This window comes from Perognathus longimembris, chromosome 13 (assembly GCF_023159225.1).
Source record: "Perognathus longimembris pacificus isolate PPM17 chromosome 13, ASM2315922v1, whole genome shotgun sequence".
Classification (NCBI taxonomy): Eukaryota; Metazoa; Chordata; class Mammalia; order Rodentia; family Heteromyidae; genus Perognathus; species Perognathus longimembris.
In genome coordinates this window covers 26,909,936-26,935,892 of record NC_063173.1, presented here as the reverse complement: position 1 = coordinate 26,935,892, position 25,957 = coordinate 26,909,936, and the positions used below count along the sequence as shown (strand labels likewise).

General features: G+C 43.1%; 1 protein-coding gene across 7 annotated transcripts in view; it reads right to left on the bottom strand.

Annotated features, from left to right (window-relative positions):
• The window catches only part of Nav2 (neuron navigator 2), a 702,797-nt gene that overhangs the window by 145,614 nt on the left and 531,226 nt on the right, over positions 1-25,957 (bottom strand). For all 7 annotated transcript variants that reach the window (XM_048359787.1, XM_048359783.1, XM_048359784.1 and 4 more), the window contains exons 7-10: positions 24,550-25,651; positions 19,273-19,385; positions 14,702-14,810; positions 12,179-12,568 (exon numbers count right to left, since the gene is read on the bottom strand). In XM_048359787.1, the coding sequence (XP_048215744.1) occupies positions 12,179-12,568; positions 14,702-14,810; positions 19,273-19,385; positions 24,550-25,651 (1,714 nt within the window). The remainder of the gene's footprint in view (positions 1-12,178; positions 12,569-14,701; positions 14,811-19,272; positions 19,386-24,549; positions 25,652-25,957) is intronic.

Below are 25,957 nucleotides of genomic sequence, written 5' to 3'. Positions count from 1 at the left end.
ATTCGGGTCTTGTGCAACCCAGTACTCTGAACTTCACCCTTCTGAAGATTATCATCTCTATCGCTACTGAGAATGGTGTAAGGTTTCCAGTGTCCAGAGGGGACACACTCTTCTTTTCTGGTTTTGCCTTCTTTGTATTCAAAGCATGAGGCCTAGCTCTAGTGAGAAGCTGTAGAGCCTAGGAGGCAGTCACAGGCTTTGAATGTCCTGGGAAATGCTTCATTCTAGCAGCCATTATGTATATAACCTGGCTGAGTGAATAACTCAACCTTTCTCAACTTCTATATCCTTGATGACAAAAAAAAAAGCAAAAAGCAACCTTCAAGCTGGACGCCAGTGGCTCACACCTGTAATCCTAGCTACTCAGGAGGCTGAGTTTCTGAGGATCACGATTGGAAGCCAGCCCAGGTAGGAAAGTTCATAAGACTCCCATCTCCATTAAACTACCAAAAAAGCCAGAAGTAGAGCTGTGGCTCAAGCGGTAGAGTGCTAGCCTTGAGCAAAAGAAGCTCAGGGACAGAGCCCAGACTTTGAGTTCAAGTCCCAGGACGAGCAAAACAAAACAATAACAACGAAAACAACCTCCATCTCAAAGAACCAGTGAAGTGAAATAAGACTGTGTAGAAAGAGCTCCACATAGAGCCTAGCATACCACAGACTGTCAAGCAGCTCAACTACCATAAGTCAGGCAAAAGACACACATGCAAATGAGAGTCAAATCCTTTGTGGCCTTCCCTCTCTTCCATACAACCAAGGCATTTATTCTATCCCATAATCTGATAACTTCAGTTGCTTTACTCTTCAGACTTGGCTGCCCAAGTATGTGAAATTTGTAATCTCAAAACAGATGATCAGGCAATTACAGACACAGAGCTCTGGGAACTAGGATACAGGTTCCAAAGATGCAGCAGAGATAAGCACAACGCGCCGCCCCTCCACACCCGCCCCCCCACCCCCCGCCCCTTTCCCAAGATCAAGAAGTGAATGTGGCCTTGATTTATAGCTGAAAGGCTCTGCAGACAAACAGGGGCCTCTCCTGAGACTGGGAGTCTTATTTCACCAGACACCAGCCCCCTAGAGGTGTCTACACCAGTGTGTCTGCCTTACTTTGTAGTTTTTTCCAGATTTACAAGAAAGGTGAAAACCTCCATTTCTTATCAGGACTCTTGGGGACCTGGCAAGGATGCACTAAGTCTTCCAGGGCATTCATAAATCCTTGATTTGTGGTCCTATCCGAGGCAGGATGCATTCGCTTTGAGTTCTTATAGATGTTTATGGAAGCTGATGTGTTGCTCTTTTTGTCTCTGGTTCACAGGTAAGCCTCCTCCTGCCTTACTACTAAGTCCCACTAATTATACCACAGGTCTATTGTAAACTAGGATAGCTAATTATGTGTCAACTTGCTCAGTCCACAATACCAAGATATTTGGCCAAATGGTAGTCTAGATAGTGCTTTGAAGTTATTCTTTACATGGGATTAATAGTTAAGTAGACACTGACTGCAGATTACCATCCCTTAGGTGGATGAGCCTCACCTAATCAGCTGAAGACACCTCTAGACTGACTTTGGACTTGGGTCTCTAACCTGTTGATATACCCTGGAGACTTTGAATCATAGTATGATCAATTAAAAATCGGTCAATCCTTAAAAATTGGTCAATCATTCTTCCCTCTTTACTGTGTTAGCTCCATTTCTCTGTACAACCTGCTTAGAACAACTCTGATCCAGCTGGCAACTATTTGGTTATTTCATTCAAGAACCAGAAAAAACCATAACGTCATATTAACAAATGGCCTAAATAGGTTAAAAGATTAAAAAAGGCAAATAGATGCAATAATTCCAAAACTAAAAGGAGTCAACAGTCTACACAAGGAAAATATTTTATAAATACCATATCCTTTGCTCCTTATCATATACCTAGTAGGCAGGTGACCTGCCATTTAACAAATGAGAAAATAAGCTCAGAAAAGGAGCAATTCTCCTAAGCAAGAAATGTAGCCAGCCAAGTCCTCTGCCTTCCAGTCTAAAGTATCTTCTATTACCACCCCCCTCACCCGTTCCTCTGGAGCAAAATGATGGGAGGGTCCTAAGTTCCCAACAAAACTTAGGTTTCTTATCTTGATCTGAGCCCTGGCCCAAGTGGACTTCTTTTTGAAGCTTTCAACATGGACTTACTGTCTCAGGGCCAAAACACTCCCAACTTCATCCAAATGTTCCCTTTCATATTCACCTCCACTCGAACTTGGAATTCTCCAACCTTGCATCATAAATCTGTGGAGCCACTCTAGCTGCTTGCTCTTGAAAACTAACTGGGAAGGGGATTTGCAGTCTCAATGACCTACCTGCTTAAGATACAAACTAATGTGGACTGCTTTTCTAGATGCAAGCATGTCAAAGTGTAAGAGGAAAACACAGGGCAGCGTGGGAGCATCTGTGACCCCTCAGTTCCCTCTCCCCAAGGTGCACTTATTTGCAAAGCTTCAAGTAGAGCAAGAAGATGCCTGCAGACTATCACTAAATAGGATGATGATGGTAGCTGGGAAGTTGGAGAAGGATACTAAGGTCACTCTGAAATGCAAGTACACAAAGAGAAGGACACAACAAAAGGGGTGACCAGTTTTTCATCTCTCTTATGGCTTTGAAGCAGTTACATCCTATTACCCTCTAGGAAGGAGTGGGGTGCTCACAACCTGTCTGCCTATATGGATAATTTCACATGGCCTGTGAATGATGTTATAAATATCCAAATGGCCCTTGGCAGAGAAAGGGTTCCCTACCCCTGTTTCTAAGGCCTTCATTTTCTCTTTTACTAAAATGAAAATAATATTCATTGTTTTCAGAAGGTTCAACATATAGTAGCCCTACTCCTGAGTATCCATCCTGAGATACAGGTTTAGAGACTGCAGTCCTACATGTGAGTACACTTCAGGGTGAGCTCATGGGCCCTACAGTACCCTAGCTTGGATGATCAAATGGTGTAAAAGGAAGGAGTGTCAACTGTGCAGGACTAGAGAACAAATCCCCATGGCTTCTTTAGTCTAGCTCACCTTAGGGTACAGCTGGGGTATGTGGGGGGGGGAGGGGATGGAGCATGTGAGACATTTGTTAAATACCTGCTGACTTGAACCCACTAAAATGCAGAACCTCAGTAGCGCTGATGAATGAACTCATGGTAGAATTTCCCTTGGTTAAACACCTGGAGCCAAGCTATGTAACAAATGTGCACATGAGCTTTCATGTTGTTTACTGCTGCAGAGCTTTGAGAAGGGAAGGAGTTTGTTCTCACTACATGGCATATATCCAGACAGTGAGCAGGAAAAGGAAGGAGCATCCTGATCTGAGTGATTAGTTACAGTGGCTACCTAACACTGGCTATTGGTGGAGCATTTATTTATTTTTGTTTGTTTGTGTCAGTCATTGGGCTTGAACTCAGGGCCTGGGAGCTGTCCCTGAGCTTTTTATAAAAAGCTCAAGACTAGTGCTCAACCACTTTGAGCCACAGCACCACTTAAGTAGAGATAAGAGTCTCAGGGACTTTCCTTCCTGGGCTGGTTTTGAACCATGATTCTCATATCCCAGCCTCCTGAGTAGCTAAGATTATAGGTATGAGCCATAGGCCCCTGGCACTGTGGAACATCTAGTATGTCCCATGTAAATAGTGGTGATATTACAGTCTCAACTCCTCCACACTCTCAGGAGCCATCATACAAGCTCCTCACCAGGGCAAAATGAAATGTGGATAATTTTACACTGCACTGGGCACTGAAGGGGTAGTGTGTATACATTTTTATCTCACTGAGTCCTGGTAGATTATCACATTACCAGGGTGACTTGCTGCAGGTACAAGACCACATTGCCTGGGTTAGCCTGCTCAGTTGTTGCTGAAACCCCTGGGGTTATTATAATTCTCTTTGCAAATGAAAACACTTGGCTTCCAAGAAGGATAATGTGAGGACTTGAAGGCCTCCTCAAAGTCTGTGCTGTTTCCACAGTTCTCCTGGAACCACCATGCTGCTTCTCTCTCAATGTATTACCATCTCCCCTATTGGGCCTTGGGCCTCTCCAGTGCAAGAATCAGAAGGCTGAGAAATTAGAGGTTTTTTTTTTCCAGTGACAGAATCAGTGTACTGTTCTGAAGACCAAGAAGAATATCTGGAAAAGGATGGAAGTTACCAAGGACATCCATTTCTCAACCCACTGCTATCCAGCCCGGGACTGGGAACCGTCCCTGTTTTTGAATCCTTCATCATCCTTGTCCAACTGGTTCTTATGTTAAATTGAGTTTAATGTTAAAAATAAAAGTCCTTCACTTCATTGTCTGTCTGTTCCCCTGGCCTGGTTTCAATCTTACTCCCACTCTCTAGACTCTACAACAGCCTCTGAGCTGAGTCCAATGTTCAGTCTATGTCTGGCTCTATGTACAAATATATCCTCCTATATAGTCTCAAGCTGCTGCACTTGCCCTTGGTCAGCCTAAATTCCTTATTTATGCTTCAAGGCCCAGCTCTTAGGTCCTAAAGATGCTGCAGCTGCTAATGATGGTGAGGGTGATGGGTGCTATTGTCTGAGTACCTGGTGCATGCTTTGTGTATATTGCCAGGCCTTGGGCTGTGTGTCACACTCATGAGCTCACTAAAGCTTCACAACAACCTGGAGACAGGGCATGGAAGGGCGAAAGAGCTGGCTCAAGGGCATATATCTATGAGCGGTGGAGGTCTAACTGCATAACACACACTCTTCTGATTGGTCCTGATTTTGTGGGTGGGAGTCATGTCCCAACAGAACTTCCTGCTTCCCTACTGGGCTCCTTAGTTCACTCTCATACTGACTTACATGACCTCCCCTCTGTCACCCTGGGATCTAGGTGTCTTGCCTTCGTCATCTGATTTCAGCACCTTCAGCACTCTCAAACATACAAGCTGTTTTATGCTTGGAGCCTCCCCAGAGGGTAAGCAAAAGAAAGATTTTTAGTTTCTTACCTTAGGTCAGCCTAGGCTTTGAAAAGCTATGAGATGGAAGACAGAGCTAAAAACAAGAAAGCAGTCTCTCTTAAGAATGGCCTGTATGGCCTAGGGTGGTTGCACATTCCTATAATCCTAGGACTTGGGAAGTTGAAGAAGGAGAATCAGGAGTTTGAGGACAGCCTTGGCTATATGGCAAGACCATGTCCAACCTCTAACTCTAGTCTCTCCCTCCAACAAAAAAGTGTTTTACACTATGGCTCAAGTGGTAATGTAATGGGGTCCCCCCAAGGGAGGGAACCATAATGTTATGGGGGGGATCCCCTATCCCTCCAAGAGTCCACCACTCAGAGACAGTCTCCAGCAAAAAGATGGATTTATTGGGGAAGTAAAAAGTATACTGACTGGCCAGGGTCACGGCCCAGACTTGGGAGCTGGAACTGCAACCATAAAAAGTAGGCTGGCCAGCCAGGGCTGCAGCCCAGACTTGGGAGCTGGGACCGCATGCCCCGGGCCACGCTCAGGGTCAGGTTATAAAGGCAAACACCACATGGTCAAGCCTGCCATACGCAGGTGGCCAATGAGGTTACAACACTTACAGAGCATGCCAGGTCACGCGCAGGTGGCCAATGGAGTTACAATCTGCCTCATAGCAACTGTTTGAACCAACCTATCATTTTAGTTAGACTTGGTTCACAGATTTGGCAGGGCTCACATGATGCAGGTGGATACACCTACTTATGGGAGGGCACAGGTTTAACCTTGAACTTTCCACTACTCAGGTGGTCAAAAAGTTTACACAATCTTATCACAGCCAAGGGGAACTTCCCTGGATAGGGTAGGGGAGATCTTAGTGAAGATGGAGTTGGCTTCTGCTCTCTTTAACTAATCTGAGATGGAGTCAATCTGACACCCCTCAACAGCCAATGATGGTGCTGGCCAGATCTGACCTCCATATTACAGTAGCATGCAAGCCTTGAGCTGATGAGCTCAGGGACAGTGCCCAGGCCCAAAGTTAAAGCCCCACCACTGACAAAAAAAAAAAAAAAGTAGGTGTTAGAATGACAACCATCTCCTCAAATGTCTACTTTTGATCTGTTTTTAGTTTTTTCCTTCCTTATTAGATGGAGGAAGAGGGAGGTTAAAGGTTCAAACCTCAAATTAAGCTCAGAAATTCCTAGGAAGCCAGGGCTTAAGTCCAGTTTTCTGAGAAAACAAGATACCTTGTTCTTTTCTTCCTCTAAACAAAGTAGGTCAACATTTGCTAATAGATATAAGTGGGGTTTGGGCTGCTCAGGTCAGGATTCTACTGTATTTCATTTCTTTACATCAATCTGGCTTTAATCCTCATCTTTGCCTGAACGCTTGAGAATGAGGGAAAAGGAACTCTATTCCTTCCCACTGGTGGGTAGCTAGGTTGTTTTCTCTCCTCTGATAAGACTGCTTTTCCAGCTGTTTATAAATTTAACAGATTTTTCATACTCAGTAAATCAATAGGATTCCACAGCTGAGAGAAGAGGTACTGACACTGACTGGTAGCCAGAGCCACTTGTCAACAAACTACCCATGTCATATGACATCACAGCCTTGCAGGGGAAGCTGTCACTTGTGTGTAACACTTGGGGAAATTAATCTTGCCCTCTGTCTCAGTCTGAACTTGAGCTGCTTAGGAAAGCAGGGGTGGGGGGTGGAAGAAGTCATAGTTTTTGCCTAGAATATTTTAACATCTAAAAAATAAAACTCAGATGGGGAGAGAAGTATTTATGGTTTCTGTAAATTTCTATGCCATAAGCCTTGTCAGTACAGAAACATGAAGGGAAACAGAATGAAAAGACCCCTGCACAGGACAGGCTGTGGACAGCATCAGCAAACAATTATTGTGCTTAAGCCTGTATCTTCATTTCAGAGCCTCAATGAACTTTTTGTGTGTGCATTAGGCACTTAAGACTACTATGATATAATAAGAAATATAATTTGGTTTCTGTCCCTGGTTCCTGATAAGAGCTCCCAAATTCTTGGAATTTCCGGAGTGATGGAAGAGAAGAGGGCCCTAAATTCCACTTGTGCCACTGAGCTGACTCGTGGGTGGAGGCTGGTTGCCAGAGGAATCAACCCTATGATTAGCAGGTTGGAACTTTCCACCCCACCCTCCAAAGGAAGAGGGCTGGAGACTTACTTAATTGCCAGTGGCCAGTGATTTAATCTATCATGCCTCAAAATCACCACAAAATAAATCTACTGAGAGGCCAGGGGAAGGAGGGAGTTCCATGTTGCTAGGAGGAACTGTCTACCTTTCCTTGGCAGTCTATCTTCCTAATTCCATCAAGACCTGGCTGGAAGCTGGAACTTCCTGAATCTTCCAAGAGCCCACAACCCTGGACCATGTTGGTAAGATCAGCCTAGACAAACAAGAACCTATCCTTTGCAAATCAGAGATGTCAGATGGTGGCCACACCCTACTAGAATCTGCCCTGAATCTAGGGCCTTTCAGGACAGCCTTTCTCCAACCTTTATCTTGGCCCCAGGGTACATTTTGGCTTCCGGTCCTATCAGTTTGCCAGGAACAACAGTATACCTGGTTGCTGTGGGTCTGGCCTTCAGACAGCAGAAAAGAGTCAGCAGATAAGAAAGAACCTTTCTAGCTGTGAATGGACTGATTTGGCTGCCTGTTACATTCTATGCTGCCTTGGTGAGAGACACATGAGTGTTTTTTTCCTGAGGAAGAGAAAGAGGAATGTGCACCTCTACTTGCTATGAGCCTACTGGGCAATGGCCTAGAGTCCTCTGTGCTGCCCTTTTTTTTTTTTTTTTTTTTTTTTTGGTCTGCAGTGTCAATGCCAGGCTCATTGGTGTAGAGGTACTCCAAAGGCCTTGGAAAATCAGAGAGCAAGATAGGTCAAGAAGAAAGAAGCTCAACAGGGTCAAGCACAGTTCTCTCCAAAGGAAATAGAACTGGTCTTTCTACATGTAAGGTCAGTGGAAATAGAATAATCCCTGACATCAAACAGGGAGTAGTGCTGGGTGCTGGGCTCACACTTGTAATCCTAGCTGCTCAGGAGGCTGAGATCTGAGGATTGCAGTTGGAAGCTAGCCTGGGAAAGAAAAGTTCCCATGAGACTTTTATCTCCAATTAACCACTCAAAAACTAGAAGTGGTGCTTTTGCTCAAATGGCAGAGCACTAGCTTTGACAACAAAGAAGCTCAAGGAAAATGCCCAAGTTCAGGCACCACAAACAACAACAAATAAAGAAAAACCAGGGAATACTGAGGCCATCAAAATGTTATCACAAGGGCTAGGGATATGGCCTAGTGGCAAGAGTGCTCGCCTCGTATACAGGAGGTCCTAGGTTCAATTCCCCAGCACCACATATATAGAAAATGGCCAGAAGTGGTGCTGTGGCTCAAGTGGCAGAGTGCTAGCCTTAAGCAAAAACAAGCCAGGGACAGTGCTCAGGCCCTGAGTCCAAAGCCCAGGACTGGCAAAAAAAAAAAAAAAAATGTTATCACAAATCCGAACTATTTGCAACCCAGCTTTCCTCACTGGATTACTGGTGAGGCCACATATAAAACCCAACTATTCTAGCCCAGATTTTACTAGTCAATAGCCTCAACACAATGAAATGACTGTGACAGTTAAAAACAACTGAAACCCACAGCATCACATTACATATCTACCACTAAATGAATACTACAGGCTAAGGTAGATTTCTCTGAATATTTTGTAAATAGAACTGTGGAGTTCTACAGCTGCTAATAGCAACCCAAGGTCCTGCTGGAATGGGCACCAATATCAAACACAATGCCCAGGGAGTACCTATATCTTACTGTCTAGGCTTAGAAGAATGAGGGATACTGTCTGTCTTCTAGTAGCTCCTAGGACAAAAATCTCTCTTGTCCTCTACCTCCTCCCTCTTCTTCCGCCTCTTCCTCCTCCTCCTCCTTTATTCTCCTCCCTTCTCCTCCCCTGCCCTCCTGTCTCTCTGAGCACTACAGACTGACAGCCAGATTGTCAAGCCCTATCTCTAATTTTTAAAGGTTATGAATTTCTTCCAGATCACCTGAAAGGATCAGGCCTAAAATTAAGTCTGTTTATCCCTTAGGACTGACTATACTGTCTCTTGAAACCACTCAGTTCCTCTCAAACTTTTCACATGCCAAATGTAAGGCTTGCAAATCCTTAGAGGATGAACAAGGCTACTAGAAATGTTACAAAAGAAGACACAGATAATTCTGATCAGAGCCCTAGGAGTATATACAAGGAAGTGTCATTTCTAGGCTTGGTTTGACTGTTTTCTGAGGAAAGGGATTCTGGAGAAAAAATAACCTATCCCAATAGACTGAGCTCTGCAAATACAGAAACCAGCCTATGGTATAGGTGACCAGGAGGGAGGGGGTCACAGTGTGTGTGTGTGTGTGTGTGTGTGTGTGTGTGTGTGTGTGTGTGTGTGTGTGTGTGATATTTGGGAAAGTCAGGCAAGGCAGATGAGACGAACATGAGTCTTCGGTTTGCAGCTACAGAATTCAGATTTGTTCTGAAGCCATGAAAAACCACTAAGGGAGAAAATTTCTGATGTCAAATGTAAATAGTCATTTTTTTTCCTATGAAGGGATGCATATTTATACTTTGGAAGACTGTACAACTCAGTGTTTCCTTTGAAAAGAAAAAAAATCCATTAAAACATTTGGATGCTAAGTCTGTCCTTTAATTTTATTCTGTACCATATGGCACTCTGAATATCTAGACTCTGAATAGAGAACTGATTTCAGAGAAAACTTAATAATCATCATCTGTCACTTTAATTTCTTTGTCACCATGGTTAAGGCCCAATTTATCAGTCTTTAAAAGAGGAAGTGGTCAGAGCAGATGACAATTTGTATACCACTTAGATACACCAGCATCAACTAAAGGGTTTGATAGATGCACATACACAGTGATCAAGTTGTTATCTCTACCTTCAGGAGAATTGAAGGATACACACAGGAGTAGATGGACACATATCCAGTGAAGAACATCTACTGAATCAGACATAAAAAAACCCAGCTGCCATACCAAATCAAGATGCCACATTGAAAAACACAGTTCTTAGGTTTCTAGAAACTAGACCTTACTTCCATATCAGGTTTTCTTTTACCATTAACTTTTTTTTAAAAGATCTTTCTGCACAAGGCCTTTGTGCTAGTGATATATTACTCACACATCAAGGCTAGGTTTCCACTAAAGCCAAATAAACAACCGAAGGCAAACTTCATCAGTTCACTGTTTCCCAAGAGCTTGGATGTGTGAGCTCAACAGATATCTAGAGCCTAGCTTAGATTTTGTGCCTTTATTAAATATTTGTCATTAATCAGATTTTCCTCAAAGGAAAATCTACCTGCAGAAGGAAAAAAAAAGTCATACTTAATACTTAGTGCTCAGGGAAGTTAGATGGTGTGTAGATGTCACAGGGTTTAGAAGAGGCTGGGCAAGGCTTAAGCCCTTGTATGTCTAGTGACTTAGTTCATGACTTACTTAGCAGATTCTGAAGAAAACAGAGACCAGCTTTTCCATACTTACAACCTTGTCATGTTTATATGAAGAAAGAGCATTCTGTAGGAGGGACATTAAGCACTCAGCAAGTCAAGGTCAGCATCCAATCTGGTTTCAAAGCAGAAGTTCACATGCATGTCCGTAGGCAGTCATGCTCAACAAGTGTTCAAGAGTGTTACAAGTGGGAGAAACATTAAGTGACATCTGGGCTACTCTCCTCATCTCTACAATAAAACGAACAGAGGGAGAAAAACCAGACCCAAGACTTTCAATGTCAGTAATTGGGTGGGTTGCTTACATTTCTGCACTGTTTTCTACACTGTTCTAAGCGCTATCTTGTATGCTAAAAAATGTAAGCTTTGAGAAGTAGGAAATGTAAAGGCTCTGGTTCGGGTAGCTGAAGAAAGCAGGAATTTCTGTGCAATCATTGAGCTTCAGTTTTGTGTCCTCAAATCGCCATCTTGTGGACACTCTTAATGCTACATCAAAACGAAGTCAGTGGCCTAGTTAAGATGAAAAGACTGATTCAAGAATAAAGTAAGCTCTTTATCAGAGGATTAAAGAAGTCACAGAATAACAAAGATAAGGGAGTAATATATTAAGAAGAGTCTTGGTAGTGGTAAACTTGAAGTCATTCTAGATACCAAAGGTCTTCTTAAATAATAATAATAAAAGATTATGTGCAATACAGTTTTACTACTAGGTATGTGTTCCATGCTATTTTTGTATGTATGTATGTGTGTATGTATGTATGCATGTATGTATGGGGCTTGAATGCAGGACTTTACTTTTACAAGCAGTTGCTCTGTGACTGAGCCATACTACCAGCCATCCCCTTCTTTCATGTTTACAGCAAACTAGAAACACAAAATGATGCCCTAAGTAATCAGATTGCTTATTTCCTCAGTATATTGACTTTCACAGCTATTCTGGATAGTGGAAATTTGTTATGTTGTGAAAGTTTGTTTTCAAAGATTTTACTCCTGAAGATGAATCTAAGACTTAGAAGTAAGCGAGAGGCAGGAAACCAAAGGACTTCTATGCCTGTGTTTTTAATTAAACAAAAGAACATTGCTAGTCATACAAGTAGAAAAATGCAAAATTTAAATTCCTTTTAAAATAAGCTCTGGTAGTTGTGGTATTTCAACACAGCACTATTTGCTAGACAAAATGGCACAGTATGGTGGTTCAGGACAACGGATTCTGGACTCATTAGCCCTGAGCCTTGTCCTTTCAGTTTCCCAATCATAGACAAGTTATTTCCCCTTCCTAGGCTTATGTCAAATTGGGAATTATGATATCACATACCTCCAAGGAAGGCTGTGAGGACAGAGTAGCATAACGCATGTAAAACACCAATAGAATGCAAGGCACATAAGAGAGTCAGCTATATTATTTATTTATTTATTTTTGCCAGTCCTGGGGCTTGGGACTCAAGGCCTGAGCACTATCCCTGAGCCTCTCTGTGCTCAAGGCTAACACTCTACTCTGGCAGCTGGTGGAGCCTGTCTACCCAGGTCTTCTGACTAACAGTTCAGCAATGTCACCCAAATCTCTACCACACCATGGATGGCAGAAGCTGAGGCAGCCAGCTCCATCTCCAGAAAACTTCAGTGAGGGTGGCCACTAGAAAGTAGGAGCCAAACCTCATCCCACCCCACTAAAAGACAGATGTCTCAAGGTACTCACCCGCTTGTAATGTCATCGGTCCTGATATTCTTGCTCAGCACATCCCCATCGCTCATGTAGCCAGGGGCATCCATGCTGATACCTTCCAGGTCCACCTCCTCTCCGGCCTTGTCTGTGACGTCTACATGGCAGATACTGCTGCCTCTGGAGGCCAGCTGCCTCCTTAGTGGGGCAGAGTACACATAGCGGCCTGACTCAGAGCTGATGAACCGGCTGGCGTTGGCTCGAGGTGGGTACCCGTTGCCCATTGAAGGAGCATCACCTGCCTGGAGCCGAGGGCTGGACTGGCCAAGTCTCCAGGACAGAGGAGTGGGCCTCCCTGTTAGGCTGAGGATGCTTCGGCCACTTATCTCTGTTGTGACGTTGGTGTCAAACGTGGTTTCCAATGTGCTAAAACCATAAAAATCAGGCTGAAGTTAGACCCTAGGGTCCCCAGCATCTTTAGCAGTTTATATATTTTTAGATTTTCAGAATTATGAAAAAGATTTGCATATACAAAGTGGGATAAATGACAGACACCAAGTACTAACTGGTATGTTTCTGCTGTTAAAAATGAAAAAAGAGTCCGTGTGCTGGTGGTTCACGTCTTTAATCTTAGCTACTCAGGAAGCTGAGATGTGAGGCTTGCAGTTAAAAGCCAGCCCAAGTAGAAAAGCTCATGAGACTCTTATATAATTAACCAGCAAAAAGCCTGAAGTAGAGCTGTGATTCAATTAGTAGAGCACTACCCTTGAGCAAAAATGCTAAAAGGACAGCATTAAGGCTCTGAATTCAATCGCCAGTACTGACGAGCACTTGTGCACTTGTGCGTGCATGCACACACACACAAACACACACACACAAAGTAAAAGAGAAGTTGCATGTCTACATAGTATTCTGAAATGCTAGCAGTCTTCCTTAATACTACTTTAATTAAATGCTACCAGAATCTTTTCCCTAACCTAAGAAAGAAAACAGAAAATGCAGAGGCAGCAAAGAAGGGGCATGAAAGTTCCCACTGTTCATTTGTTCTAGAATGTTATATCTGCTCTGTTTCCCTGCAGACAGGACACATAGCCCATCCTGGAGGTCCTAACATCACACTTCATATCTCAGCTATCTTCCTACTGAACAGATAGAAGGATTATAATTTTTTAAAATTTCTAAGGTCTATTTTCCCTAGACTTACTTCTACCATATTTTGTCTAAAACACCTGAAAAGAATGGCCGGGCTTGAGCTCCATAATAAGTCAAGTCACATGGATTAGATCTGTCAGGACACTGAACTCATTGATGGGCATGGGAAAGACCCTTGTGCACCAAGTCCTCAGGCTCTATGGCACAATGGCACAGTGAAGTCCAAGCTCCTTTCAGAATATCATTAGACTTTCCTCCCGGGCACAAAGTCAGAGTCTATCTCAAAGAAGAAACCAGAGAGGGTTTATTTCCTGTCAGAATTACCATCCTACTTTAAGTGAAGAAATCTATCAAAAGAAATGCCGTAGCAATGTCAACTCAGTTTTGGTGCTGATGGTAGAAAGAGGACTGTTTCATTATCTTATCAGGTCACACATGACCCAGATCTAGTTTCTGTCCTTCAAATACCTAAAGGCTTTGCAGATACCACCGCTAAAATTCCCAAGTTTACTTTCCTCTCTAGAGCATATGTGGTACCTAGAGCAATTTTTCTTGTCTTTCTCCCCCACTTCATCCTGGAAGTGGCCTCAGTTCCCATATTCTGGATGCCTCCATCCTACACTACAGAAAAACCCACAGTGGTTAACCCTAATCTGCCAGAACTGCTGACAGTAGGGAAGCCCTGCATCTCCCCTCCTTACTCATTTACTAAAGAAACTGAAATTGGAGAAGCAAAGGAGACTCCCTGGGAGTTCAACAGGGGTAGCTAGGCCTTTCCTTTGATTTTCAAAGCCTAATTCAAACTGTGAAACGTCATTCTGCCCAAATCCCAAAGGACATCACAGAGTTGCATCCTCTTCAACTTCTTGCTGAGCAAGGAAAACAACCTGATAAACGTTTCCAATGTAATCCTAGAGTCCATCCAACTAAATCATAGTTTAAACACAGTTAAGTTTTTATAAACATTTCTGTACATGTTTTATGCACGTGCATGACTAATAATATTACAGTGTTGTGCATCAGAAGAGTGGGTAGGAATTCAAGTTATTCAATTTATCACACAGTTCAAACATAGTTCACCTGCTCATTTCAACGGCACAACACAGTTTTGGAAAAATTCAAGTAGAATGAAACTTAAATACAACATCTCTGTAATATCCTCTGTGAGGTGAATTTAGCTAATCTGCTTTTGGAAGGAGTCTGTCTATACTAACTTTTCTTCCCTATACTCTCTTGCTACATGTTATCTAGCATACTTGGTGAATTTTAGCATATTTGAGGAGCAAGGTCATTTTTTCCATTCTGAACCAAATTATTACTTTGTTGGTGACATGAGCTAACACATAAGAAACAGTGTGAAAATCAACTTTTCTGTTAATTCAGCCAAGTAATTCATGCTGTTGATACCTGTGCGTAACCTGAGTTCCCCGTAAACTGGACATGGTCTCCTCCAAATTCTGCCGTAGATCAGCAATGTTCTTCACAGTCCGTAGTCGCCGAGCCTCAGGGTCTTCCCCTGGGAAAAGGAAGGTTAAAATTTGACTCTCTGGCAGAGCAAGTTCCTGAGAGCAGCAACATGTCTTTGTCTGTAACCAGTCTACATGCCCCATTTTTGGCTTGCTAGGGGTACTTTATAAGCACTTAAAAATGAATGCATGAATAAATGATGAATGAATGAATGGATTCCTGGAAGGAAAGTGATGAAATCTAAGGAGATTCTTCTAGGTTCCTCCTGAAGTAGGTGAGGTGTAGCTTGTGGAGGATGCAAAGCACCTAGTTCGCATCATCACCAAAAGCGGTGTGTTTATATTTCCCTGAATCTAGGAATTATCTGAGATCCTGTTTATGTTTTTGAGTCTGTGAGTCAATAAAAATATATCGATAAACAGTGGTATACCAAAAAAAAAGGTGTGTTTATAGGTTAGGGGATCCACATTTGCAATGCAAAAGTGTGTCTGTACTAGCGATATAGGTGGTTACCTATGGGCCCTACTTTACAAAATATGCTTGTGTGGCTAAAAGACATATACTGTTAACCACAAATTAAGTCTGCCTTCTCCCTTGTGAGCTGTACCAGGTGATCACAAATTCTAGTTCCTCTAATTACTGGCTGTGTGGTTGGTTAGCTGTAGGGAACTGGTTGAGCTCCGCCATCCTTCTGAATTCATGTTCCTGTGAGCCTGGCTCACAGCGCCAGCCTCCAAGGACAGTGGTGAGGACAACATGGGCTAAGGCCTGCAGGACCCAGAACACACATGCTAACCAGTGGTATGAAGCAGGGAACCACAGAAGAAATAGCCAGGCTTTCATTTGACATGATCATAGCCTTCTAGTGTGTGGGAAAGATTTTCCATTAGGCCCTTGGTCGAGCAGGGTACAAGCTGATGTTAATACACTATGAGAACTATGCTACTCACAAGTTAGGAAGCCACGTGTCTCTCTCTATCACTTTATTTCAGATTCTCCAGCTATCCTGACTTATTTGGCCTCACAAGGAGGTAAGAAGGGAAATAACTATAATAATGATTAAAGGAATCAAAACATTTTCCTCCTCAGAGTAATTTCAGAGAGGGCTAAGAAGATTAAGAAACCACAATCAAAGGTCTCTAAATGCCTATTTTCAAGTATTGAATGAGTATTTTTTTTTTTTTTTTTGCCAGTCCTGGGGCTTGGACTCAGGGCCTGAGCACTGCCCCTGGCTTCTTTTTCTCAAGGCTAGCACTCTGCCACTTGAGCCTCAGCGCCACTCCTGGCCATTTTCTGTATAGGTGGTGCTGGGGAATTGAACCCAGGGCCTCTTGTATACGAGGCAAGCACTCTTGCCACTAAGCCATATTCCCAGCCCCTGAATGAGTATTTTTGAAGCAATCTTCCAATTGAATATAGTACACACGGACAGCAGCAAGTAAGATTAACATTAGACATTGACTAAAACTTGTAACTACTATTGTTAATAGAGAAATAAGCAGCTAAGAAATGTCATAGGATTATACTTCTCTTCTGAGAAAGATAACTTCCTTGGGTCGTGCTCGGCATGGTGGTACCTGGAGTCTGGAGGATAGAGTCAATGATAGCCATGTGATTTTTATGGAAGAAATTTACTATAGCAATCTTTCTAATCTTGGAAGGTCAACTGTTTTCAATTTTCTACTCCTTTTTAATCCAGAGAAACTTGGAAGGCATTTTGCTCTTATCTAAACAGTGCTCAACCTTGCCTTTCCCACCCAAGTCTTTAAAATCTATGTATATGTGTATGGACTTTTAAAGGAAAGCTTGATAAAGGCCCATTCTATTTTTCCCTAAGAGAATTGGAGGAATTTAAGTGTGCTGACTTTTGGGACTACCAATATTTTTACTGTCAGTTGGACCACAGTTTATCTAAGGCTGTCAAAAATGTACAGGTCTTGTAGACATATCTAGGCCTGGTAGTGAACATTTATTAGGAATCTAAGTGTAGGTACAGGTTTTCAAATTTCCTTCACTAATTAACTTAATCACTTATGCAAAATGTATTTGTATATTCATACCTGGATGAATGGCATATCTGCCTTCCTTTCTTAAGTCCTTTAGAAATTCAGAGATACTGGACTGGAATGTGGCTCAGTGGCAGAATATGTGTTTTACAAGTGTGAGGCCCAGGCTTCTATCCCTAGCACCAGGAAGGGGGAGGCAGTGTCTTAATTCTCATGTATATGCTAAAGAAATATTTATTTCCCAGCTGGTGTTTAGTAAGTGTGGAGTTGAAGGCAAGGCATAGACTTTGCATTTCCACAAAGATGTGATTGAACAGGTCTGGTTGTGCACACCTGTCACCCCAGCACTCAGGAGACTGAGGCAGAAAGATTATGAGTTCAAAGCCAAACTTAGGCTACATCATGAGACCCAATCTCAAAAAAAACACGTGAATTGTAGTGTTATAGTCACTTGACCTTGGACATGTGTGTACTCTCTCCAATCTCCTCTGTTAAATGGGAACAATCTCTCTCCTCTCCAAGTGTTTGCCCGAGAACCAGGTGATATATACATATTATACCCTGACAGGAACCCACACAACTCCACAGGACACACACAAAAAGAGCAGTTAGCAAATATGCACATTTTGTGTCCCTCTTGGGGGTTCTGATAGGATTTGTTTGCTTTCCTCAGAACCCTGCACTAGTACATAAACCCTATGGTAGTGTAGAATCAGATAGTAATTCACCTGATGAGCCCATGAGATCACATTCTGAACACAAACTATGCCTCCTTGGTCACTGTCTAGAATGTAAGATTTTTCTCACCAACTCACAGTCTAAGAAAAGCACAAATAAAAAAGATTCAGTGGAGAAAGCTAGGACTTTTCAGCTCCTACCCACAGAGATCTTAAAAACCAAGCCACCCTGAGTCTACCCGCAATCCTATATTTGCCAAGGAAAGCCTCCAAGAACTACTGGCCATGACTAAGAGAGACCACATCACAATCCATGACTGAGTTTGTAGGATAGCAACCTGTTAAGGGACATGGAAGGAAGCAATGTTGTTTATCAGCAGAAGGTGGCTTAAAGGACACACTGATGCCCAGGGAAGAATGGGAAATTGTCTGTGGACAGCATGAGCCTGAATTACACCCAGTGACTACAAATCTAAGAGAAAAGAACATCATTATCTGTTGAACCAAAAGAAAAGGCTGTTTTAGAAGGGACAACTTTTCTGTCAAAAGAAATATTCAAGCAGAGGCTGAAAGATAATCCATTAGAAAGCTACAGGAAGGATTTGTAAATTGTGTGGGTTTCTTCTTCTGCCGCTACAGTCCAATATGCACTTGTCAACCATAATGCTATGTACATGAAAATCCACCTGTTTGCATCCACAAAAGTAAAACTGACCAACTGGTCAAACAATCTCATAATTCACACTTCTCAATAGAAGCCCCCATTTAATGACGGTGAGTTTAATTCTACCTCATGCTATCCAGTGTCTCTATAAAAAAAACTCACAACAGAGTCACACATTCAATTTCTACCACTTGAATGTAAATGGGAGTCACCCTGACCTATTGAATTTTCAGGTACTTCTGGTTGTGCAAGTCAGTTGCCCAAGCCTGTTGGCAGTTCTTTAGGCTTTCTCAGAAAGCTCAGATTTTGTCATAAAGTCCCAGGATGCAGAAGTCATGGGAAGAAAAAGAAAAGTCAATTGGAGATCACAAGCAGCAGTCTGTCCCTCTGAAACCTAAGTGATATCTGGAATGTTCTCTGGCTTATGTTTTGTCTCCACAGGGCACAAAAGTGAGCCCCACCTAACCCTTTTGATGTGTCCAATGAGAACATGATCTGGAAAGAGAGTGGAGACCTGAGCAGCTATCAGAATTCACACCCTTCTAATAGCTAATGATTTTCCTGTGCTATCCATGTACAAGAAAGCTACAAACCCTGAGGAGAAGGAAGCATAAAATCAATACAAAATGTGGAACACCAAGCCATTCTAAGATGGGTCACTTACAAATGGTTTGAGAAATCTCTGCACCATTACTGTGCCCAGTTGGTAGTTGAATCACCCCAGTCCTCTGAAATTAGTACTCTGAGCTAATGGTAAGATGAGTAAGTTTAAATCACATGGGCTACAGACCAATTTCACAGCTGCAATGGAGCAATTAAAGTAGTATAGTCATAGTTACTTAGTCTAATAAATGAATTTTGAACACAGATTTAATTTTTACCCAACTTTGGAAGTGGTAAGGTAGGAGACAAGTGATACAACCACTGCTACATACGTATGTGGTTCCCCCCCCCCCATTGTTTTTCCTTCAACTATGAGGAGGAGCAAAGAGATTGTAAGATAGAGATAAAAGAGAAGAGAGAAAGGAAATTAAAAGGAAGGCAAGAAAACGTGTTTGTTCACTTCATCAATTAATGTGCCAGCTGGGTCCCTGCTATTTCAGCAGGTGGCTGTTTAGATAGCTTCATCCATGGCAGACATAGAATTTTGGGGCTCATACTCACCCGTGAGCTCCTCCAAAGCAGGCTGTCCGCTCTTGGTGTAGTGGCTAGGCTCCATGTTCACACCTGCTGAGCCAGACTCTGCAGTGACATTTCCTTCAGTGTCTGTCTGGGACCTTCACACACAAACCAAAACAGACATACTCATCAGGAGAGGCAATGTCCACATCTGGCCAACTGTGGTCTGCCCACAGCACTCACCATCTACTCCTTCAGCAAGGAGCTTTGGAATAGAGCAGACCAGCAGCCTGACACTAAATAATTCAATAGCCCCACGTGGAGCAATGTCCAAAGAATAGAGCGAGCTGCCCAACTGGAAAAGATGAAATATTCATTGTCCAAATGGAGGGTCTTCAATCTCTTATAGAGGAAGGCTTTGTTGATTCCTCCTTAGGGAAATAGGTCTAGCCAGACACATGCTGGAGGGTACTTGGTGGTTCAGATAATTTAACCTATGCCAAAGAGCAGCTCCTAAGTAACCATAACACAAGCAAGTCAAGCATAAAGATGACTCCATTGATGTCCCCCCACCCCCCACCCCCGCTGCAATCCTCCTGCTGACATGGTTCTCTCTGAAAAGGTGACTGTAAAACCAGTCAGGAGTGGATGCCAAGCAGCTGTGTTTGCCCTCCAGGTCTCTGATTCAGTGCTCAGATCTTCTGACATGAAAGGTCTCATTGATCATTATTTCAACACTTGACTGAAATCTGTACTGTACTTCCCCCAACCTTCCCCATTCCCTTATTTGTCAAGCAAATTGAGGCAACTAGCTCCATGAGTTTTCTCACCACAACTACCTTTGCTCACTCAGGCATGGCATGCAATGTATAAATGTATCATAATGCTCAGATTTGTAACACTGTATTCAACATTACTTCATTTAGTATCCTGAACTAATTTAGACATATTTCATTAACTAAGAACAATTCTTTCTCTCCTTTTCCTGTCTCTCCTATGCCTTCTCCCTCCCAAACTCCCTCTCCCTCTCTCTCCTATTCCCACCTTAAGCTCCCTTCTCTCTCTCTCTAGGGCAGGGATTAAATTCAGGGCCTTCTGCATACTAAACATGACCTGAAACACTGAAACACCTCCCACCCCCCAAAAAACGTGACTAACAAGAACAAATAAGGATTGTATGTATGTGTGGGAATGGTCTTGATAAACTTCAAGCCACTTACCTATTATTTTCTCCTTTGTCCTTCAACTGAAGCCATCTCATCTCAATTCCTATAATTACTACCTTTAATGGGCTTTTATATTCTCAAGGTTCTTGTCCATTACCCAGGTGGAGTCCAAGTCCTCATCGCCCAGAGGTTACAAACATCAGGTAGTAGATGTATTCTTATTAGTTGGGATAGTATTTTAAAACTTTCAAATCAGTTTATTATTTAAAAACCTGTATTTCTGCCTCCCACTGCTAAAAACAAGAAATGTCTGGAGGGATCTAGCAGAGCTCAGAATGAGACTTTTACAGGGCGCCACCTACTGGTGCTACTAATTGAGTGAGCCCCTCAGGGGGTCTCATCTCTCTCTGCCATAGTGCCACCTAGCCTTAGCAATCATTTGTGTTTGAACTCAAAACAGGCCTCTGGATTGGTGACTTCCATTGCAGACCTTTCCTAAAGCTGGTCTACTCCCGCACAATGCTCCACTAATTTGTGCAATACTGGCTTTATGAGAGGCCTTCGAGAGCACTCATCATTCCAGAATATGGTGTAAGCTCTTCCTTGTAGTAGATAACGCTCTATATCATGGGACTCTTTCTGTATTTCCATACTTGTCTCCTTACCTTCCACAGGGTTTTCCTCACTCCACCATTCATGTGGCTCCTCTCCATCTTCAGATGGCACTTTATACTTAACTCTAATCTATGTCTCCTAACCAATGCTCTTCTCTAGGTTCTTCCTCAGTGGACTCCTAACCTGTTTTCCAGAGCAGCTCCATAGCTTGTTGGCTTTGAAGCCTCTCTGAGCCTGCCAGCTGACAGCTCCATTTGTTCATATTTTTATAGCACTCTCCTTTGAGGATAATGTGATATGACTAAATCTTTCCTCAAGTACATGGAGAATTATTTTCAGGCAAAGCTTAGTTCAAGTTCATAATACAGAGTAGGCACTTAAGAGCAAGGGGTATGGATGGATGAATCAGAAAATTTAAAGTCTACACATTACTGGAAGGGACTTGGGGTATGAACACGTAGCTTCAAGTCTAAGGTCTATAAGTCAAGTCATATCACTTCTTTGAAACTCAGAGCCTTCCTGTGCTCCACAGGGTTAACAGCAGAAACCTCTCTAGCAGTTACAAACATCAAATATGATACAATACAAAAGTAGGTAGGGAAGTGATAGATGTGTTATTTCTGAATTGATAAATAGAATGCATCTTAAATGGTTTTTAAAAATGATGTCTTTCCTTGTCCCCTTAGTAACATCTTTAATACAGAGAGGTTTCAGATACAGCCCTGTAAATTATACAAGGAACCATAAATGAGACAGAATTTTAGAGCAGGAAGCAAGTATAAACTATCTCTTTTTTTTTTTTTTTTTTTTTTGGCCAGTCCTGGGCCTTGGACTCAGGGCCTGAGCACTGTCCCTGGCTTCCTTTTGCTCAAGGCTAGCACTCTGCCACTTGAGCCACAGCGCCACTTCTGGCCGTTTTCTGTAATATGTGGTGCTGGGGAATTGAACCCAGGGCCTCATGTATACAAGGCAAGCACTCTTGCCACTAGGCCATATCCCCAGCCCGAAAGTATAAACTATCTTAAAATCCTCTAATCTAGTTCAGTCTTTTTGTTTTCCAGGTGAAGATAAGAAAGTCAGACAAAGTAATTTAGAGAGTTAAAACCGTACGGTGGCTAGGAGCCTGGTCCTTCTTGTTGGACAGACTTGGGTTAAAACACAAGTTCTAGTTATTAGTTCTGTGACTTAAAACTTGTTACTTAACTATTCTAAGCTTTAGTTTGCACATCTATAGAATGGGGATTTCAAATGTAAACTGGCTTATGGAGCTAAAATTAAGAAAGGTAAGGGAAAGGGTTGGTTGGGAGGAAGGGGTGGGTTAGGAAGTGTGGGTGAAAATATTGAAAGGGGTGACATTTATCAAAACACATTATATTCATAAACTGCTTTGTGAATGGCAACTCATTTATACAACTACTTAAAGATAATAAAAATGTTCAAAAGTAATAATAAAAAGGCCAAATATTTTATAATCTTTTAAGTGATTACTGTCAAAATAAAAAGGGAAGGAGTTGGGACTACTGGTGATTAAGAATTGTCATACATTAGGATTTTGAAATGTAAATCAAGCATGTTGAATAGTACCTTAAAGGTCCATTACCTCAACACAATTAATGCTATTGGAATTATAAAAACTTGGTCGAAGAGCTATTCATATAGCTTCAGCAAACAGTTGTATTATAAAGTTCTGTATGCACATGTACTGAGCTATTATCTAAGTCTTAGTGCAAGGCCTTTCAACACCCTTAGCTGAGCTGATGGCTCAATTTAATAAAATGATGACTATCCACCAATTAAAAAGATCAGTGTAACCCTCACTAAAGAAGAGGGCAAGTAGAAGACAATGAAGGAAGGCCTAGGTGAAGCCTGGAATTTCCTCATTGGCTGGACACCATTGGCTTTACTCTGAAATTGCTATTGACAGAAAATGTAACAGTTTATGGAAACACAACTCAGGGAGGGATAGGGGGAATATTTAATTCTTTGGAGAATCATGCACACATAGGAAGCTGAAAACAGGAATGAATTTCTATACTTGAACAGATATCTAAGTTATGTGTGTATAGATGCATTGGGCTTTGACATGTGAATGAGTAGTTGTGTTCATACTCATATGTGACTGAATGTTCAATGTATGAATGCGTTCAGTTGTGCATGTGTATACATTTAGTGTGAAATCTGTAAAGTCAGTACAGTATGCCATTCAATCATTACTCCCCTTTTGCTGTGTACAGGTATCAGTTATCATCCACTTATGCAGTGTAGCCAAAAGTATCTCTGTCACAAGATCAAGTTGAACACTAGGAGCAAAAGATCTGGGTTCTCTTAAGACTAGTGCTGGGAGCTTCTATCTGCCTGAAGTACTCAACCATGGCCATCATGGAGCACTTGGGGAATGGGTGCCTCATTCAGCAAAGGTGTGTTTTGCAGACAGAGCAGCCAGAGGCTCTCAAGGCCAGGGTCACATAGGGCAAATAAAATCTGGCTTCACATGGGACACTTAAAGGATAACAGGGTTATCTTCTCAGTACAACCTGGATTCTTCCCATGACAGTCCATAATCACTATCAGTCCAACTTTGTCCCTTTATATTTTATTTATTTATTTATTTTTGCCAGTCCTGGGACGAACTCAGGGCCTGAGCACTATCCCTGGCTTCTTTTTGCTCAAGGCTAGCACTCTACCATTTGAGCCACAGCACCACTTCTGGATTTTTCTGTGTATGTGGTGCTGAGGAAATGAACCCAGGGCTTCATGCATGCTTAGTAAGACTTTACTGCTAAGCCACATTACCAGCCCTCCCTTTTTATTTTGACAGTTCTAGAATTGGTCCTTCCCTCACCACTCTCATTTTCCTCCCTTCCTCATCTTTTTCTGCCTTCAGAAAAACTCCCAGAGACTGATGGTCAGGAAGTTCAAGACAACCATTAATAGTAGCCTGGTTACTGAGTTTTTGCTTTTGGTGCCAGCACTAGGGCTTGAACTCAGGGCCTTGAGTTCTCACTTGGTTTTTTCATTTAAGACCAGTGCTTGATCACTTGATGGATACCTCCATTTCCAGCTCTTATGCTGGTTAATTGGAGCTAAGAGTTTCTTGGAGTTGTCTACCTGGGCTGGGTTTGAACCATGATCCTCAGATCTCAGCCTCTTAAGACCTCAGCCTCTACGCCTCTATGTGTGAGCCACTAGAACCCAGCTGTTGTGGTTTTTGTGTGTTTAGGATGTTTGATACCAACACACCTATCATGCATATTAGGCCTTCATGCTGCTGAAATGCCTTGCCCCCCCATCAGACTAGTGAAGCTCTGCTTATCCTAGAATCAGCTTATGTTTTACTTCTTCCCTTCAGCCATGCTGAGGGGATTGTCCCCCACCATGTGCACCAGGTATGTTTCTCCTAGAAGTGAGCTACATAGCACCTTAGATAATTTGCTCATATCTTTCTAGAGGAAGGGTAGTCATGATCCCCCACCCATAGACCCAATGTCTATCAGCTACACTCTTACCCGATGGCTCAGGAATGTGGCAACCATTCTCCTACCTGTACAGAAAAGGTGCAACGGTGGCAGTGTTGGGATGGTTGTATTGCTGCTGTGGCTGAGGTAGCTGAACACTGACAGTATTGCTTCCTGTGGTCTGGGTGGTCCCTACAGACCCACTGACAGTCTGGCTGCTGATGCTGTGGTTCAGAGTGGTTCCTCCAGGGCCTTTTCCCTCTGAGGATGCCAGGCTGGAGGAGGAGCTAGAGTGCCTACCATCTAGCTGGGGCTTCTGTGGGGGAAGCCCTGAGTTTGGCTTTGCACTCCGGCTCCGCTCTCCTTCCTTGGGAGGTGCGGGGGCACTTGGGGACTTCCCGGGCATGCTCTTCATTCCCGGTTTTGGTATTCCACTGTGGGAAGGGGCTGTGGCCTCCTTCTTGGCACTGTTGAGCTTCCCCCCTTTGGGGATAAAGCTGGCGATCTTGGAGGACTTTTTTGGCATCTCAGTCACAGCCACTCCACCGAGCTCTTCCTTGGTCTCCTCCTTGAGGTCTAGCCTCTCCGTCACTGAGGCTCTCTTGGTGAGGTCCTTGCCTTTCTCCTTCTCTTTCTCTCGCTGTTGTTTCTCTTTCTCCTTCTCATTGCCTTTTGGGGAGCTCTTCTTGTTGGTCAGTGCTCGACTAAAAGTCCTCTGGGCGATGCCCTTGAGTGCAATTTTGGGGCTGCTGGATGCAGGGCCTGGAGTGGACAGGACACGGCCAGCAGCTTCCAGCTCTTCACTCTCTTCAAAGCTGGGCAAGATCTCCAACCGCTCGCAGCTTGTGTCCCGTGATCCTGGGCCTTCACCAGCCTTGGAGCCTCCTTTACTGTTGAAAAGTTTTAGCTTTTCCAGCATGGACTTCTGATTGTTGGGGGCTGGCTTCATGGCTTCAGGTGTGGGCCTGGAGGCCTCAGGCCCAGGCAGCTTGACTGACAGCATGGATGACGTGGCACTGTGCTTCACACTGAGGGACTTGCTACGCCAGGGCTTGGAGGCTGCACCGGGTTGGGGGATAGCTGAGGAGGTGCTGCAGTTAGCAGGGGTGGAGGGACTGCTGCTCTCCAAGGAAGCAGGTGCATTTTCACTCATTCCTGGATGGGAGGAGGCTAAGCTTGCCAATGGCTCTGCAGAAACAGAGAGGAGAAGGAAACATGCATTATATCTGCTGACATGCACAGGAGAGACAGGAAGGTCATCCACGGCCACCCAGCCAGTTGCTGCCACCACAAATGCTATATTGCTCCATCATCAGTGGTATGGGTTATCAGTGGTTAATTTAAATCCTAGTTCATCTTCTTCCTATTCCTCAGAGTACATGTAGTACTTCCCTGACTCCATCACATCTTGGTGACATGTGCTGTACAAAGCCTGATGAACTGAACAGTGGCATGCACACAAAATATAATTAAGAATGTAATTCTACAGAAAAA